Source organism: Coturnix japonica, chromosome 1, assembly GCF_054131305.1.
Source record: "Coturnix japonica strain WE chromosome 1, WE-NBRP24, whole genome shotgun sequence".
In the NCBI taxonomy this organism is placed as follows: Eukaryota; Metazoa; Chordata; class Aves; order Galliformes; family Phasianidae; genus Coturnix; species Coturnix japonica.
This window is the reverse complement of record NC_140663.1, coordinates 121,470,550-121,485,889: the sequence shown is the minus strand read 5'-3', so window position 1 is coordinate 121,485,889 and position 15,340 is coordinate 121,470,550. Positions and strand designations below refer to the sequence as shown.

The window sequence follows — 15,340 nt, the reverse complement described above, 5'->3', positions numbered from 1 at the left end:
TTAGATGTTACTTCAGTGTGACTTCCCAGAGGGGAAACTAGATGTTTTCCCACTGTCTCCCAGACTCTGTCTGGGCTTGAAGACAATTCTTGCTTAGGACTCTACTTTCCAACAATAACAAATCAGGATTAAAAAATAAAAGCAAAATACTGAAGCCACAAGTCTCAGCTTAACCACATGCTTTGAACATAGCTTCCACCATCCCAAATCCTGGGTTCTTTTGACCATCTCCTGCTTGTTGACATGATGGGATGAACAGTGGAATTAGATGCTTTCCAGTCAGCTGATGGAACCAGCTTAGTAGTCAGTCCAAGATGTGAGAGATTTGGATGCTGAGTCATATTGAAACTGGCACAAATTGGATATCAGCACCCTCTAGATGGCTTTCTGCCTATTTTCCACAATATATATGTAGCTCTTCACCCCCCCCCCTCCCTTCCCATCAAGTGGCACAGCACCCATGGCTGAAACCTTGCAATTGGTTCCTCGAGAAAGAAACCAGCTGCCTTGCTGTGGCATTTTGCAATATCCTGAACTCATCCTCATTTCCTTTCATTACTAATCTACCTGTTACATTCTTGGCAGATAAAGGAGCAGATGCATTAATTAGAGAGCAGAGAGAGCTCCTGCCCAAGCCTCCCTCCTCTCACAGCCTCTGTGACCTCACAGAGATTTCACTAAAAATATATAATTAGGTTCTGCAAAGTAACTTCCTGACCACCCGGATCCGTGTGCTCTTTCTTCAATTGCAGAAGCTCTAAGTGATGTGTGCTTTTCAGAGATGCATCCAATACCACATGATTTTTCCAGCTTTTGTTTACAAAGCAGCATTTACACATCGTTTTACCTGTGTTTCACCATGTCAAAGTCAAGTGCATATCCAAAAATCTTGCCATAGCTTAATGGGCATGGTGATGGTGGTTCGTTGGTTGACTGGATTATTTTGGTAATCTTTGAGTCTATGATTCTATGCCATTTTTTGCTCTGAGTTTTGCATAATCTCTGACATGTTACAGAAAATAATTGCAGAGAGGCAGTGTTGAAGAGGCTGCATTTGCATGTTAGCTTGTTTATGTTTGTCTGCCATTGTACCGCGTTGCAGCATGCAATCAGAATTTCCATCGTAAGCACGGGTTGATTTAAACGTGATCTGAAGTGCTCTGCTAATAAAGTTCATTCTTTACTGAATCCGTGCTTTTCAGATAAACTTAAAATTAACATAAAATCTTGCAAGCTTTAATTATTTTCCTTCTCTGCTGTCCCCCTCCTTTCTTCAAACAGATTCTGCTGGTCTAATCATGGACTTTTTGTTTTAATCAACATTGTTGTTGTGGTAGAAGTGATTTGCCAAATTGTTTGTCAAAAGCATTCAGATCCAAATTGATCTGGTTTCCTTAAGACTTGTCCTGCAGACAAGCATCCCACAAACTCCAGTGCCTACTCCTCCCCCCTGGTTGAGTCCAGCCTGAGCTTTGAAAGCTGCCCAGTGCTCTGCTCTGTGGGACAGATGGAAGTGAAGTCGCTGGTGACAGTTTGTTGTGCTCCAAGTAGTGCTCTGTAGATCAGGGCTTCGGGTCTGACTTGGCAGTGGAAGCAGCCTGTGAGTCCACCAGGACATTCAGGCACTGAAGTTATTCCTGCACAGTAGGAAATCAGATCCTGTCTTTGCAAGGTAGAACTCTACATCTGGCAAGCTTTCCTAACCTGATATGTCCTTGTGACAAACGTATGGATCAGGCAGGTTTGATCCAACTCTGGGGAAAAACAAAAAAGCAAGAAAGCAAGAAATCATTTTATGGTGACTTGCTTTTTCCTATCACCAGCATTTGGGGATTGTTTGTGCGCTTACGGTAGTTCCAAGAGGGGCCACGAGCCCTGGGCAGGCAGTGCTTTTCTTGGAAAGCAGCACTACTAAAATGAGAAACAGACAAGAAAAATAAAGACAGGCTAAGATATACAAGCAGGGGAAGCTCAGTGGGCCAGCACTGTGGTTTCTTGTTCCTTTTGTGTGGATGATCCCTGCACACACGTCTTTTGTCTTGCCTAAAGCCCACTCGTGTTTCCACACAACCTGGAGCCTTCAAAGCTTTGTAGTAACATCTAACCGCAGCCTCACCGTACATGTTTTTTCAGATTGGCACAAAAAGATGGGGCACTAATAAACATAGAGCTACCTAACACTTTATTATAAGTTTTGTTTTTCAGCTTCTTTTTAGGAGAAGATCTAACCAGTTGCATCTTAAACGATGTACTAAACTACCACCTTTCTATCAGGGATTCAAGCACCTACAACAAAGGAATTATGAGCAACAACACCACAAGTTCTTTACTTCTCCCACAATAAGCAGATCTCTTTCTGCTTAAATAATGATCCCTGCAGATTTCATCACATTTAGTTACATAATGCTTAGTTCCATACTGGAGCTTTTTACATATTTTCCAACACTATTTTCTCAGGAATGCCCCCAAAAAATCTAAATAAAAATTAAATAAATAAAAGCAACTATAATGTTATTTGTTCTAAAGGATCCCCTGTGAACTTTGGGACCCAAAGCCAACACAGGTCTTACAACATTTACAGGAAGCTTTGCCTCCCATATTCTTGCACCTGGTAGATGAATCTCATTTGCATCGTAGAATGAAAGAATTGTTTGAGTTGGGTGGGATCCTTAAAAGTCATCTAGTTCAGCTCAACAGGATTGAATAGGGACACCTACAGTTCAATCAGGTTGTTCAGAGCCCTGTCCAGCCTGACCATGAGCATCTCTAGGGATGGGGCATTCATCACCTCTCCGAGCAACCCATGCCAATGCCTCACCACCCTTCTCCTTCATATTTGATCTAGATCTCCCCACTTTTAGTTTGAAACCATTTCCTCTTGTCCTATCACAACAGATCCTACTAAAGAGTCTGTCCCCCTCTTTCTTATAGCTTCTTTCTAGAAAGGTATATTTCTCTGAAAGGTATCTTTAGATATCTGTTTCACTTGCTGAGTGTTTTTCTGCCTGTGGACATAATTCCTGGTGAAACACCAGAAAGTTGCAGTAAGGTTGTCAGCTTAATGGATGTCTTAAGGTGTCTGCATCACAAGATTTTTTTTATTATTATTTTCTGTGTGGGTTTTACAGGGAAAAAATATCAGCATAAGTAGTAAGTACAATTAAATGGGGCAGAAAGAAGGCATGAGCATGTAAGAGGTGAGAGAACAAGAGTTCTTGTTCTGCCCCTATTCTTGTTCTGGTACACCTACGTCCTCCCAAAGGTGCTGCAGGGAAACAGGGACACAACCGTGAGAGCAGCAGCTTTGCACTCAGCTGCTCACGGTGCCAACAGCAACCAGTTTCAAGGAACGGGGAGAGACTCGGAACTCTTTTCAGACCTGGCACACCATGCAGCCCATTTAAGAGCCCCTCTTTCCAGGCACACTCTTGGAAGATCCAGACGCAAGAACGAGGAGGTGGTTTGAAATTACTACATATGTCTTCTTGATATATTTACACTCCAGGGACCACCCACGTCACAGAATGTGTTTAAATTGTTCCCCAAGCTTTCTTCTGGAGTCGAAGCTAAATTACAGATTCCCTTTTCCCAGAACGCAAGAAAAATTAGCAACTTTCTGAATGATTATTGTTATTACAGGGGCATTTTTTATAAATAGGTCCCGTTTTTTAAAACCTTTCAAGTGCTGGGGGAAGGCTTTGCACCTCCTCAGCTCCTTTAACTGCTGGTTATTTAACCTTAGCTAGTAAAAAAATACATGCAAGTAAAGACAGACTCCTCTTTTTTGAGAGCCCGTTGAAGCAAACTGAGGAAAGGTTATAGGAAAAGAGGGTGAAATCCCCATTAGAAAAGATGCATTATTTTCTATATTAATATGATCGTGAACTCCTCATGCATACTCCTATGCACTGAGATAATACATTTCAGTTTTAATCATTTCAGTCAATGTCAATCTTACATCAACCAGGCAATAAAGTAAAAATGGCCTTTGGGAAACATCAGTGAATCTTATTTTCTGCTGTGGAACTGCCAGTGTAAATACCTACTTGTGTTTTGTGAGCACAAAGCCAAGCGGAGCAAAATTTTCCTTTCAGAGAGACTACTGACCTGTCAGCATCAAAAATATTATTCTTAGCACACCAAAATTGTTTGTCGGTGATTGTAATAACAATAATCTTTGCAAAATCCATTATTACTTTAGTAAACATTTTCCCTTAGGCACCAATTGTAGGAAATGAATTAAGAGGTTGATAGGAATTGGCTAAGAAAAAAATTATAAAGACAGTGTCACTTCTACAGTGTTACTGGCATAAAATATATTTTCTATTTCAATTACTTTTTTTTTTTTTTTTTTACAGTAGCTCAGAGATCTGAAACATTTTGGTAAATCATAACTATAAATGATTTTACTGTTTGCTTTCCAGAATGCTAGAAGATGACCTCAAGTTAAGCAGTGATGAAGAAGAGAATGACCAGGTAAGAACCAGACAAGAACCATGTAACTTGCAACATGTTTCTTGTCAAGACAGAGATACTGCAAATATTTTGCTAATGCTTTTTCAAAATATACATCAAGGTTATCAAAATACATGAAAGTACTGTAAATGGAGTAACAGATGTTCTTGCTCTGCGCCAGACTGCATGTGCTAACTGCTGTATTTGTGGGGAATGTTCTGCAGGGGTCTTGATTTATTACCTTGATGCAACCCAGAAGGTTTTTGTATCAGTCTCCTCCTGATTGGATTTTGTTTTGTTTTATAGAGCAGCCAAGGAGGGAAGAAACAGGAATTTGGATTAAGGGTTGAGGCCAAACTGAGCACAAGCTGGGCCATAGCGGCCAGCCTCTGGGCAGCTTACCTGTCTAGAACCCTGGCTGGTCATCTATGGAACAGTCAGTAGGGTCCTCTCCTGGGCTTTAAAGACCCCAAACTGCCTGTCTGGGAGCACATACTTCTCCAGATGTTTTCTATGGGTCAGGAGAGCTGGGTTTTTTTAAGGTTGGGGGTCTGTGCTCACCACAGTAGAGCTGGATCTTGATTTTTGCGTGGCCAACTGGATTCCTAGTTGCCAGACTTTACTATCACAATCTCTTTCCCAATATACTGGTATGGATTTGGTGGAGAATGGGAAAGCAAGAGCTACCTTCCCTTCTCCTTGCCCTAAAATGCATATCCCATGCCTTCACTAAAGTATGAGGAGCAAGAGACATTACCCTCCTTGCAACTCACAAGTCGCTCCAGGCTGGGATATAACACAGCTTTCAAATGTGATTTTTTTCAATTGAGGATAACTGGAGCTATCTAGACTTCTGAAATTCAGGACCCTAGGCAAATAACTCTAGGTATGTGGACCTGAAGCTCTTCCAGGTTTTATTTTAACTCTAGTTATTATAAGTTTGTATTTTACAATATATTCCAAGCAACAAGTAAGTCAAATCCTTTTCATATTTATATTAAACCATTATTTCATCTATTTTGAGCAAAGCTTTATTGTATTAAGATTCAGCACATGGATTCAATTATTTACATATTTATGCAATTTCCTTTTGTTTAATGCATTTCATCCCCAAACACTTCACATTTAATTATTCTTCCTGCTTGTCTAGATAGTTTAAAGTACAGCACACAGACAGTGTAGGGAGATGTTCAGTGAGGGACATGAAGAGTTGTCTGAAGAATGAGCATCCTGTAGCAGGGATAGACTGTCCTCAGGTTGCTCTTACTGTGTGCCACACCAGGTCTTCGTTCAGCAATGAGAGTTTCATAGAGTGTTTGCTCCAGCCCAAGACTTTTTCTATACTTCTGTACTATATCTATACTACCAGCACCCAAAGTCAAGCAGTATTTACCACCAGAACGGCAAGAAGCAGAGCCAAAGTCCTATTGCTAAGTGTCAGTCATGAGCAGCCTTTAGCAGCTACATTGGTGTGGTCCCCTCGCTCTAAAATGGAATAACCTCAATTTTTTTTTTGTTTCCTAACTTGGTTGTATGGATAAAAAGCTCCCGAGGGCACAGGTTGCCTCTGGCTATACGAAATGCTTTGCAGAATCTCACTTGAGACCTGCAGGTTTGCTTAATGAACAACCCTAAATGGTTGTGTCTGCTAAATAAACAAAACACGATTTTCATCTACCAAGCAGGAAATGGGCCCAAAAAAGAATAACACAGACCCACTCTTCCAAATAAATTAACAGGTTATAACATGGATCCACATCTAAATGTCAGAGGAAGAACCCATTTTCTTTCACTTTTTAAATCTGAGGCTCTTTAATCACAGATCTCTTCCTGAGTTCAGGGGCAGGAAAGAAGGAAATCAAAGATGAAGGCATAGGAACCATACATGAGTGATTCTCAGATATTCCTTACTGAATTAACTGACCTTTCAGCAATCATACTCATGTAAGTAGTCTAATTTCTTAAATAGCTGAAGATGAACTGTGCAAGAGCTGGGAAGCTTTTCTTTTTGTTAATTCCTAGATGAGGAAGTTTGGGATTTAAAAAAATTGAAAACTTAGAAAGCAATTTTGTGCATGTGCAAATGTTTGAAACTGCCAGGCAGCAAATGGAAAGTCTCTGCAGCAGTGCAGGCAGGGACAGGTGCTACCACAGCCCCTACGGCTGGTATTTGGAGGGCTATACCCAACCCAGAGAATGTGAGTAATGGGCAAGAGAGGCCAAGAGCAAGACAGACGCATGATGAAGAGCCTCGGGATCCCAAATGTTCCTTCCATGCCAGCAATTAAGGTAGCAAGATTCATAGACCCAGGAGAGGTGAAGGAGGCTGGGTTTGAGCCGAGTGTGTGTATGCCCACAGTAATGACATTATCCACACATATTAGTCTCTTAATTTTAATTACATAAATGTATTTTTCCTCTTTAATGAGCATAGTTTATCCATTTAAACTGATCGTTTTAATTTTACAGGCAGTGATCATAGGATCTAATATGCAGAGGGAAAATTTCCTGTTGGCATATTTTACATCACACAGATTGAAGAAAATATAGTTTTTAATCCCCAATCAATATCTGAAGAGCAAGCAATTAACAGATACCAAGGTGGTTAACATAAATCTGCAAGTTAAAGAGCCAATTCATTTTGATTTATAACACAGTGTAATAATTTCACCATCATCTCTCCCAGAAAGCATCTGAAGCTTTGTAGCATGAAGATGTCAAAATTGTACTTAAGATTGTTCAGAATGCTGAATTGTAGTGGTTATTGCCTTCTGGTTCCTTGAAGTGTGGCACAGCACATGAAGCAGTCCCCATTATAACACCATGCTCTTCTCTGTAGAGGTCACCGGATAACTTAAATCAGTCTTGGGTGAAATATTAGAAGGAGATTGTCAATTGTAACATGAACAATTCTCCTCTTTTCCCTCTACTCGTCCTTTTACAATATGAAAATTTTGTAATAGCAAGTTGTTCCTTTAAGGGGAAAAAAGATCCCTGGATTCATTTGTGCAATTCTTGTCAATCAATAGCCAAATAAATTAACTGACTGGTACACATACATGGAATAATAATCTAACATATTTTTGCAGCCCCAGTCTGCTTCCTTGCATGCATTTTTTCTGCGCGGGATCAGGTTGGTTGCCGCTGAAGTTTTGTGGCTGTGAAAATTTATTACCCACAGAGTCAATCTGCGTTCTGGCTGCCAAGTCTGAATAAATAGAGTCATTGTGCTTGTCTGGAATATGTAACCAAAGTTCATCCAGTCAGCTTGACTTTCACATCCCATGAGATTCATAAAAGCCAACACCCTGGTATGTGCTCTTGATTCCTGCCAAAATTTTGTAAAATTGTATAAACAGAAGTTGAAGAAGCAATCAGAACACCCTCCCAGGGACGCAGCTCCAAACTCAATCCCCTGCTGTATCTTGAAAGGAAAAACGAAGTCTTAGTCCTTTTTTTTTTTTTTTTTTTCTTTTTCCTTCTCTTTAGAAACAACTCATGGCCACAGCAAATAAAAGTGGGGGATGAGGGCACCCATGGCACATGGAGTGCAGGGAGGCAGTGAGCTATGATGCTCTTGGGCTCACTGATTTTCTCCCTGCATGAAAAAAGAGTGAAGGCAATGCCTGCCAGGGAGTCACTGCCTTTCCATTGAAGGGACAGGGACAGGCATCCCTACAGGATCACAGGCAGCCTGAGACCACCCAGCCCTTCTGCAGGGTGGCCAAAACTAACTGAGCCCATATCCCTCCATGGGAGACCTCAAGAGAAGGGTAGCCTCAAGGAAGGTCATGAGAAACAACTTCAGTGCAGAGAAATAAACTCTCAGGAGCACGATCTGACCCAAAGCTGCTGGGGGCTCCAGGGACTGCCCCTACCCATCACAGCCTGGGGACAGCCAGAGGGAGCTTCTAGTCTAGGAGTACATCCATGCTCTTTGGCCATAGCCAAGATTGAGAGCTCAGTGCTGATTCGGGTTGTTCCCACAGCTCCAGTGGGAACATCTGTGCCCATGCTTCCCCTCATCACATGTCTGCTGAAGGTCTCAGAGCTAAAACTGCTTGTTTCTGGCAGAGCTGTCTGCCAGACAAATCCACCCTGCTGATGCAACAGGATAAAAGTCCTTCCCCATGGACAGTGGCAGTCAGTGTGGCCACATAAGTAGCAATGAGAAATGATTTATTTATCAGGTCCAAAAGCTGTGCTTCAATGGTAGCCAGAAACAAGTGAGACAGAATGCATTTAAAGACTATTTTTTTAATAAAGTGCAGGACTTCTCCCTCTCCTATCTGGATATGGACCAACAGTCATCAAAAACTTAGAAATTACTCTGAAGTGAACAATTACACATACACTTTCTTCCAGAAAGGATAATTTTCAGCAGTCTAGATTAGCACTACTTCTTCCTATGGAATCTAATATTGCAGCTAATTTGAATCAACCTGCAATGGATTTTGAAAGAATCACAGAGTCATAGAATCACACAGGTTGGAAAAAGATGTTAAAGATCATCAAGTCCAACCACAACCTAACCAAACTACCCTAACAACCTTCCACTAAATCATGTCCCTGAGCACCACATCCAGATGGTTTTTAAACACATCCAGGGATGGTGACTCAACCACCTCCCTGGGGAGCTCATTCCAGTGTGTAACAACCCCTTCTGTAAAGAAGGTTGTCCTGATATCCAACCTAAACCTTCCCTGACACAACTTGAGGCCACTTCCCCTCATCCTGTCACCAGTGAGAAGAGACTAACTCGGCTCTCACTGTAAGCACCTTTCAGATACTGGAAGAGAGCAATAAGGTCTCCCCTCAATCTCTTTTTCCTCAGACTAAACAGCCCCAGTTCCTTCAGTCTCTCCTCAAAAGAAATTGCAGGAGGGACAAAGTGGCTATAAGCTTTCTTACCATCAAACCTGCTCTGGTACAATGGCACTTTCTGAGCATTCTGGTGTCGAAGATCAGCCACATGAAGAGCAGAGCCAGGTACATCAAGAAGGAGGAACCAGATCAGGCAAATTATAGCATGGCCCTGTTCATCACAAAGACTATTTTTCAGGCAGCGTTAATTATGTGCACATATGCTGCATCCAACTATTTTAACCACATTAAGTCATTTTAGTGTTGTGCTCCCTTATTCACCTCTTCATCAGTGCAATATTCAGTGCTTGATCAGAAGTGAAGACAAGCAGAAGAAGATTGGAGTTGAGAACACAGTGATGAAGAAAGCAAAAAGAAAAGCAAAAGAAAGCATGGAACCTGCATCCTTGCTACAAAGTTTAGGCTTAAGAGTAGCTGGACACTCCGGCGCTTTTGTGCTTAATCCAAATTGCCTGCTCTGCCCTCTGCCACTGCAACATGAGTGCATTTTCAGACCAGAGGAAACTGCCTTTATAACAGGCTTGCTTAACTCAGCTAAGTCCATTATTTCCTGTGTATTAGAGAATCAATCCTTTTGGTATCCAACACAGCTCAAGTCCAGAGCAAGGTTTAAGCCAGCTGAGCCAAGCCTTTCTGTGGTTTGCCAGCTCTGATTTTATAATCTCTGTGACATCTAAATTTGCACTTCCACCATGCACGACAAGAAGGCCAAGACTGCCTCACTGAAACTGTCGGATGGAACAAAATAAGGGTTCGGTCTTGTCCTGCCAAACTTGGTTCACATCACTGCCTATCTTACAAAATCAGAGTCACTGTCTATCATGCACTGGCAGACAGGATCTAGTTCTAAATACGAATGCCACCACCACGGATGACAGTTGAGGATAAGCCTGACTCTTGGACACAAACAAATTCCAGGCAGATTCAAAGACAGCACTCTGATCTCCATGTGAATCTCTAAAAATAGACCAGGAGATAAAATACAGGCGCTTCTTCTTTATTTCTACATGTTGATGCTGCAACCAAACTAAGTTATAGCTCAAGTACAACTTCTAGGCCTGTCCATCCCTTCTGGTATCACCCTTCTCAACCTCATGCTTTTTCTCACTACCTCCTGTAACTTCCTTAACCACCTTCTTGCTGTCTTTGGTTAGTTTCTTTTCCCTGGTGAATTGGAATTCCTCTATGAACATCTGTTGTGATGGCCATGGGAACTTCTGATGCAATTGATTCAGCAATGCCTGCTGATTTGAAGCAGAAGGAGTGATTATCCCCTACATCTCCAGTCTTGCTTTCCCTCGTCCTTGCACAAATGTTTGTAAAACCTCGCTGAATTAGTTTCACCATCCAGCAGCTTCTGTTGCCACAGGGAGAGCTCTCACTGCAGTCAGCCACTGCCTCTGGGCCTGTGCCCCACACAGGGGTGGCCATAAACCTCTGTTTGCCTTCAGGGAAATTCATTGCAGCATGCCTGCAGGAGGACGGTTAAATAACCCACAGCCACAGATAATTTAGAGCACAAATTAAAGTTGTTTGCAATACCACAGCTATTACAGGCTGTAATAGGAGAGCATACCCCTGACACATTCAGGAGCCCAAAGGGCACGTGCTTGCTTACTCCACTGCATAGTTTCTCTGTTGTTATACCTGTCTGTCCCTGTCAGCCTGTGAGCTTTTAGCACCGGCCAAGCTTTGGGGAACAAGGGAAGCAGAAGACAGAGTGATGAGGACCAGCACCAGCCACAGCCCCACCAGCTGTGCTCCCCTTGGGCACACAGCCTTGGCTGGGGAGGTGCTGGCATCTGTGGTGGCTTTACCCTGATGGACAGCTGAACTCCACACACCACACTCACTGCCCCTCCTCTATGGAACAGGGTGAGAAATGGCATGGAAAAGGGCAAAAGAGTTGAGATAAGGACAGAATGATCACCACCTAGTTACTGTCACGGGAAAAACATACTCAGCATAGGGAAATGAAGGTTGTGATCCATCCATAATGCTTTATCTCTGTCACTCCTCCGTGTCTGCTCTCTGCCCCTGCTCTTCCAGCCCTCCTGCCCCATTATCCCTGTCTATTTTTTAACTTTTTAAAACTAATTGGACACAGTAGTCCAAATGTGACCTCACCAGGGCAGAGAAGAGGGGGAAGATCACCTCCCTCAATCTTCTGGCCATACTCTTTTTTATGCACCCCAGGCCTTCTTGGTTGTCCACCAGGACCCCCAGGTCCTTGCCTGCAGAGCTCCTCTCCACAGGTCATCCCCTAACCTGTATTGATGCATGTGGTTATTCTTCCCAAGGTGCAAGGCTCTACACTTGCTCTCATCAGTTTCCTCCCTGCCTAACTCTTCAGTCTGCTCAGGTCTTGTTAAATGACATCACAGACTTCAGGTGTGTCAGCCAATCTTCCCAGATTTGTATCATCAGCAGTCTTGCAAGGGTGGACTCTATCCCTTCATCCAGATCACTGATGAAGATGCTGAACAAGACTGGACCCAGAACCAACCCCTGGGGAGCACCACCAGTTACAGGCCTCCAACAAGACCCTGCACCACTGACGACTACCCTCTGAGCTCTGACAGTCAGCCAGTTCTCAAACCACCTCACCATGCACTCACATATCCCACATTTTCTGTCTCATAACAAAGATGTTGTGGGAGATGCTGTCAGACACCTTGCTGAAGTCAAGGTACATAATGTCCACTGCTCTCCGCACACTGCTAGTTACAACCAGACTCTGTGCCACTGGTGATTACATCATAGAAGGCTATTAGCTTGGTCCTTCATGGCTACACATGGACATCTGCACTGTACAATGGACTGCAGGGGGATTGCCTGTTCCCCCATGGGATTCTCCTGGGCTTCTGTTGCGTGCCTGGATCACCTCCTGCCCATCCACTGCACTGGCCTTTGTGGATGCAAGAAAAGAAAAGGAACATGGAAAAAAGGAAGAGGTTAAAGAAATAAGAAAGAAATGAATGAAAGTGGTCCACAGGAGGTGACACACTGGTTTCAATCAACTTAGGAAGTTATCCTGTTTTCTTTTTTCTGCTAGCACAGTCCAAGCACTAGTAGTAAGAAATTCTTTGCAGACAATTGGCATAGCACCTCACTGGGCAGATTTACCAGTATATAGGGAAGTAAGGCTTGCATTACCCTCATTTTCACCTATACGGAACTTTGGAAAAATCCTGATTTAATCCTGGGCTCTCAGACTTTTCACCAAAGCTTGCAAAACCTTTGTCATAACACTGATGTTTTGCCTGAGATATCCTGAGCGTAAGCAGTACTTCAACTACATTGCCTTTTCCTCAACAAGTCTACTTTGGAACCAAAGGATGTTTTCCAAGATGGCCATTGCTTTGCTTGTGATGACTGAGACCTTCCTCCAGCATAGGTGACAATTAACTACTTTTTTATTGTAAAGCTTCAAGGACTTTCCAAAAACCAATGTAAAGTACCAAGGTCCTCCTGCTTGTCTCCACTAAAAAAGATTAAGTCATCTGAAGAAGTGAACTCATCTGCCTTGAAAAGCTGCATGCTGGTCAGGGCCAGAATTCAGGAGAAACCTGAACAGATGCAGAGCAGAAGACTCAGCATTCACAGTTATATAAAATTCTGAATGATTAATACCCATGCTGCTTATACAGTAATTCGGAGAGCCAAAACACTTAACAAGTATTAACCACCTAATGCAATGCCCTTGAGAGGTATTTAGGTACAGTTAAGTAAGAATTATTATCTCTGTAGGATTGATGGGGAGACAGAGATGGAGACGTGGCCCATTTGAAGCCACATGGAAGTCAGCTGCAAAGCCAGGATTAGCGCTTAGGTCTTTCAATCCCAGGTGCCATGTTCAAGTTGCTAGACTGTACTACCCCTGAAGATTAATAAGGATTAATGGGCAAAGCAGAGGAGAAAGAACAATGTATGCCAAAAAATATAATAATAAAACCCCGGGGTGAAAAATGAATACTGAGGTGTTGAAAAGCCTGGAGAAATCATGAAATCCAGAAAGGGTTTTATGGTTTCTTTAAAGATGTGGTTCTGATGATAACCAACTCCAAAAGGGGAAGGAGGGGAAACCCTTCTAAGTCTTACAGCCTGTAAATCCTAAATAAATATCAACCAGACAGTGAAACTCACATTCACACATGTACACTGCAAATTTACAGAGAAACACTCAAGCTGCAGTTTACAAGTGATTTTAAATCCCTCCAAAACCCACACTGAAAAGTGATCCTCAAACAAAACCTCTAGGAACAGCATAGAGCACAGGGTATTGCACTGAGATAAGGCACATTAAAAAAACACTTAGGATCAGTGGCCTGAACTGGGCTCCTTGTATAGCTCCTGCAGCCAGGAGGACTCAGGGCATTAAGCAGGACATGTCTGTGGGTGTGAACAGGTTTCACTTTATGTTGAAACCTGATGGGAATGCCACTGTGACACAGTGCAGCTCTACACTCCTCATAGAGAATGCTGAAAGCTGGCAAGGGTTTTAAGAGCAGAGAGAATATGTTTGGAAAACGTGCCTTGGAGTGAAAGCTTGGAGTGAAGCACAACGAATAAGTAGAATCATAGAGTGCTTTGAGTTGGAAGGGACCTCAAAGCCCACCCAGCCCCACCCCCTGCCGTGGGCAGGGCTGCCCCCCACCAGCTCAGGCTGCCCAGGGCCCCATCCAACCTGGCCTTGAGAGCTTCTAGGGATGGGGCACCACAGCTTCTCTGGGCAGCCTCTGGGCCTTTCTGCCCTCTGAGTGAAGAATTTTTTCCTAACATCTAACCTAATTCCCCCCTCTTTAGTTCATAATTGTTACCTGTTATCCTATCACTGCAATCCCTAAAAGAGTCATAGGCAGTTGGAAATGACTTCTAAGATTATCCAGGCCAAATGTCCACCTAACACCAATATTTCCCCACTAAACCGCGTCCATTAGTGCAACATCCAGATGTTTCTTGAACACCTCCAGGGACGTCCCTCCTGTATTTCCTGTAGGCCCACTTTAAGTGCTGGAAGGTCTCCCCAGAGCCTTCCCTTCTCCATCTGAACAACTACAGCAGTAAAGACATCTTGCATCAACCCTAGCTTGTAAAAGTTCATCTGGAGTTCAGTAGGTGCATGGTGGCATCCAGCAGTTTGGACGGCTGGTAATAAGGGAGGCGCTCACTTAGAGCACAAATGGATCGCTGCATCATTCCAAGGCATAGCCTGCCACCCAAGGAAGACAAGGATACTCTGGAAGCAACACAATTTTCTTACACACAGGCAGTAAGAATTGTTACACCATGACCACAGAAACAGTCCTGATTCTCACCTTATGTACATCTGCACCACCTCAGTGAAGCCTACGCTGTACCTGGTATAACTCCACACAATTGCCATGACTGAACTCTCTTGCAGTAACACAGTGATTAGAGGAAAAATGGAAAACAAAGTGTCTGAGTCACCAGTGGTCACTTTATTGGCTTTTATTTGCCAAAGCATGCTTTGAGTGATGTAAAGGAAAATGCATCCATCGTCCATCTGCAGTGCTTCCAAGACACTCTTCCAAACCCCATAAAATATTCTTCAGTAGTTCTCATTTGCTTCTTTTCCAAAAACGCCTCAAGCCCAGCGGTTTATGAAGTAATCCTTTTCCAACTAGATTTGAAAATAAATAAATAAATAATCTGGGGACCACTCAGCACTCCTGGATCTCCAGCTCAAGAGAGCCGTATTCAGTCCATCCTCTTCGCTGCTCAGTCCCAATTACTATGAAAGTATTTAATTTCCTCTCTGATTTCCCTTCAACAACAGATTGCAGTTTGTGACACTTCATGTAATTTTGGTAGCTCATTTAACACACACTGAAACATGAATATCTGTTGTTTATGCTCCCAAGCTCTGGCTCACTGAAATAAAGGATGGAGAAAGGAGAGGCAGGCTCTGGAAATTGAGAACCTGAATGTGATTACTACTGTCTGAAAACTTGTTTTGTCTTAGTAGTCTTGGGGTACA

At 42.9% G+C, this 15,340-nt stretch overlaps 1 protein-coding gene across 8 annotated transcripts in view; it reads left to right on the top strand.

Annotated features, from left to right (window-relative positions):
- Positions 1-15,340, top strand: part of AFF3 (ALF transcription elongation factor 3) — a 305,750-nt gene that overhangs the window by 219,642 nt on the left and 70,768 nt on the right. For all 8 annotated transcript variants that reach the window (XR_014941034.1, XR_014941035.1, XM_085533184.1 and 5 more), the window contains one exon: positions 4,425-4,476. Coding sequence is in view for 6 of the 8 variants with exons in the window: in XM_085533184.1 (XP_085389310.1) it covers positions 4,425-4,476 (52 nt within the window). In the remaining 2 variants the exon portion in view is untranslated. The remainder of the gene's footprint in view (positions 1-4,424; positions 4,477-15,340) is intronic.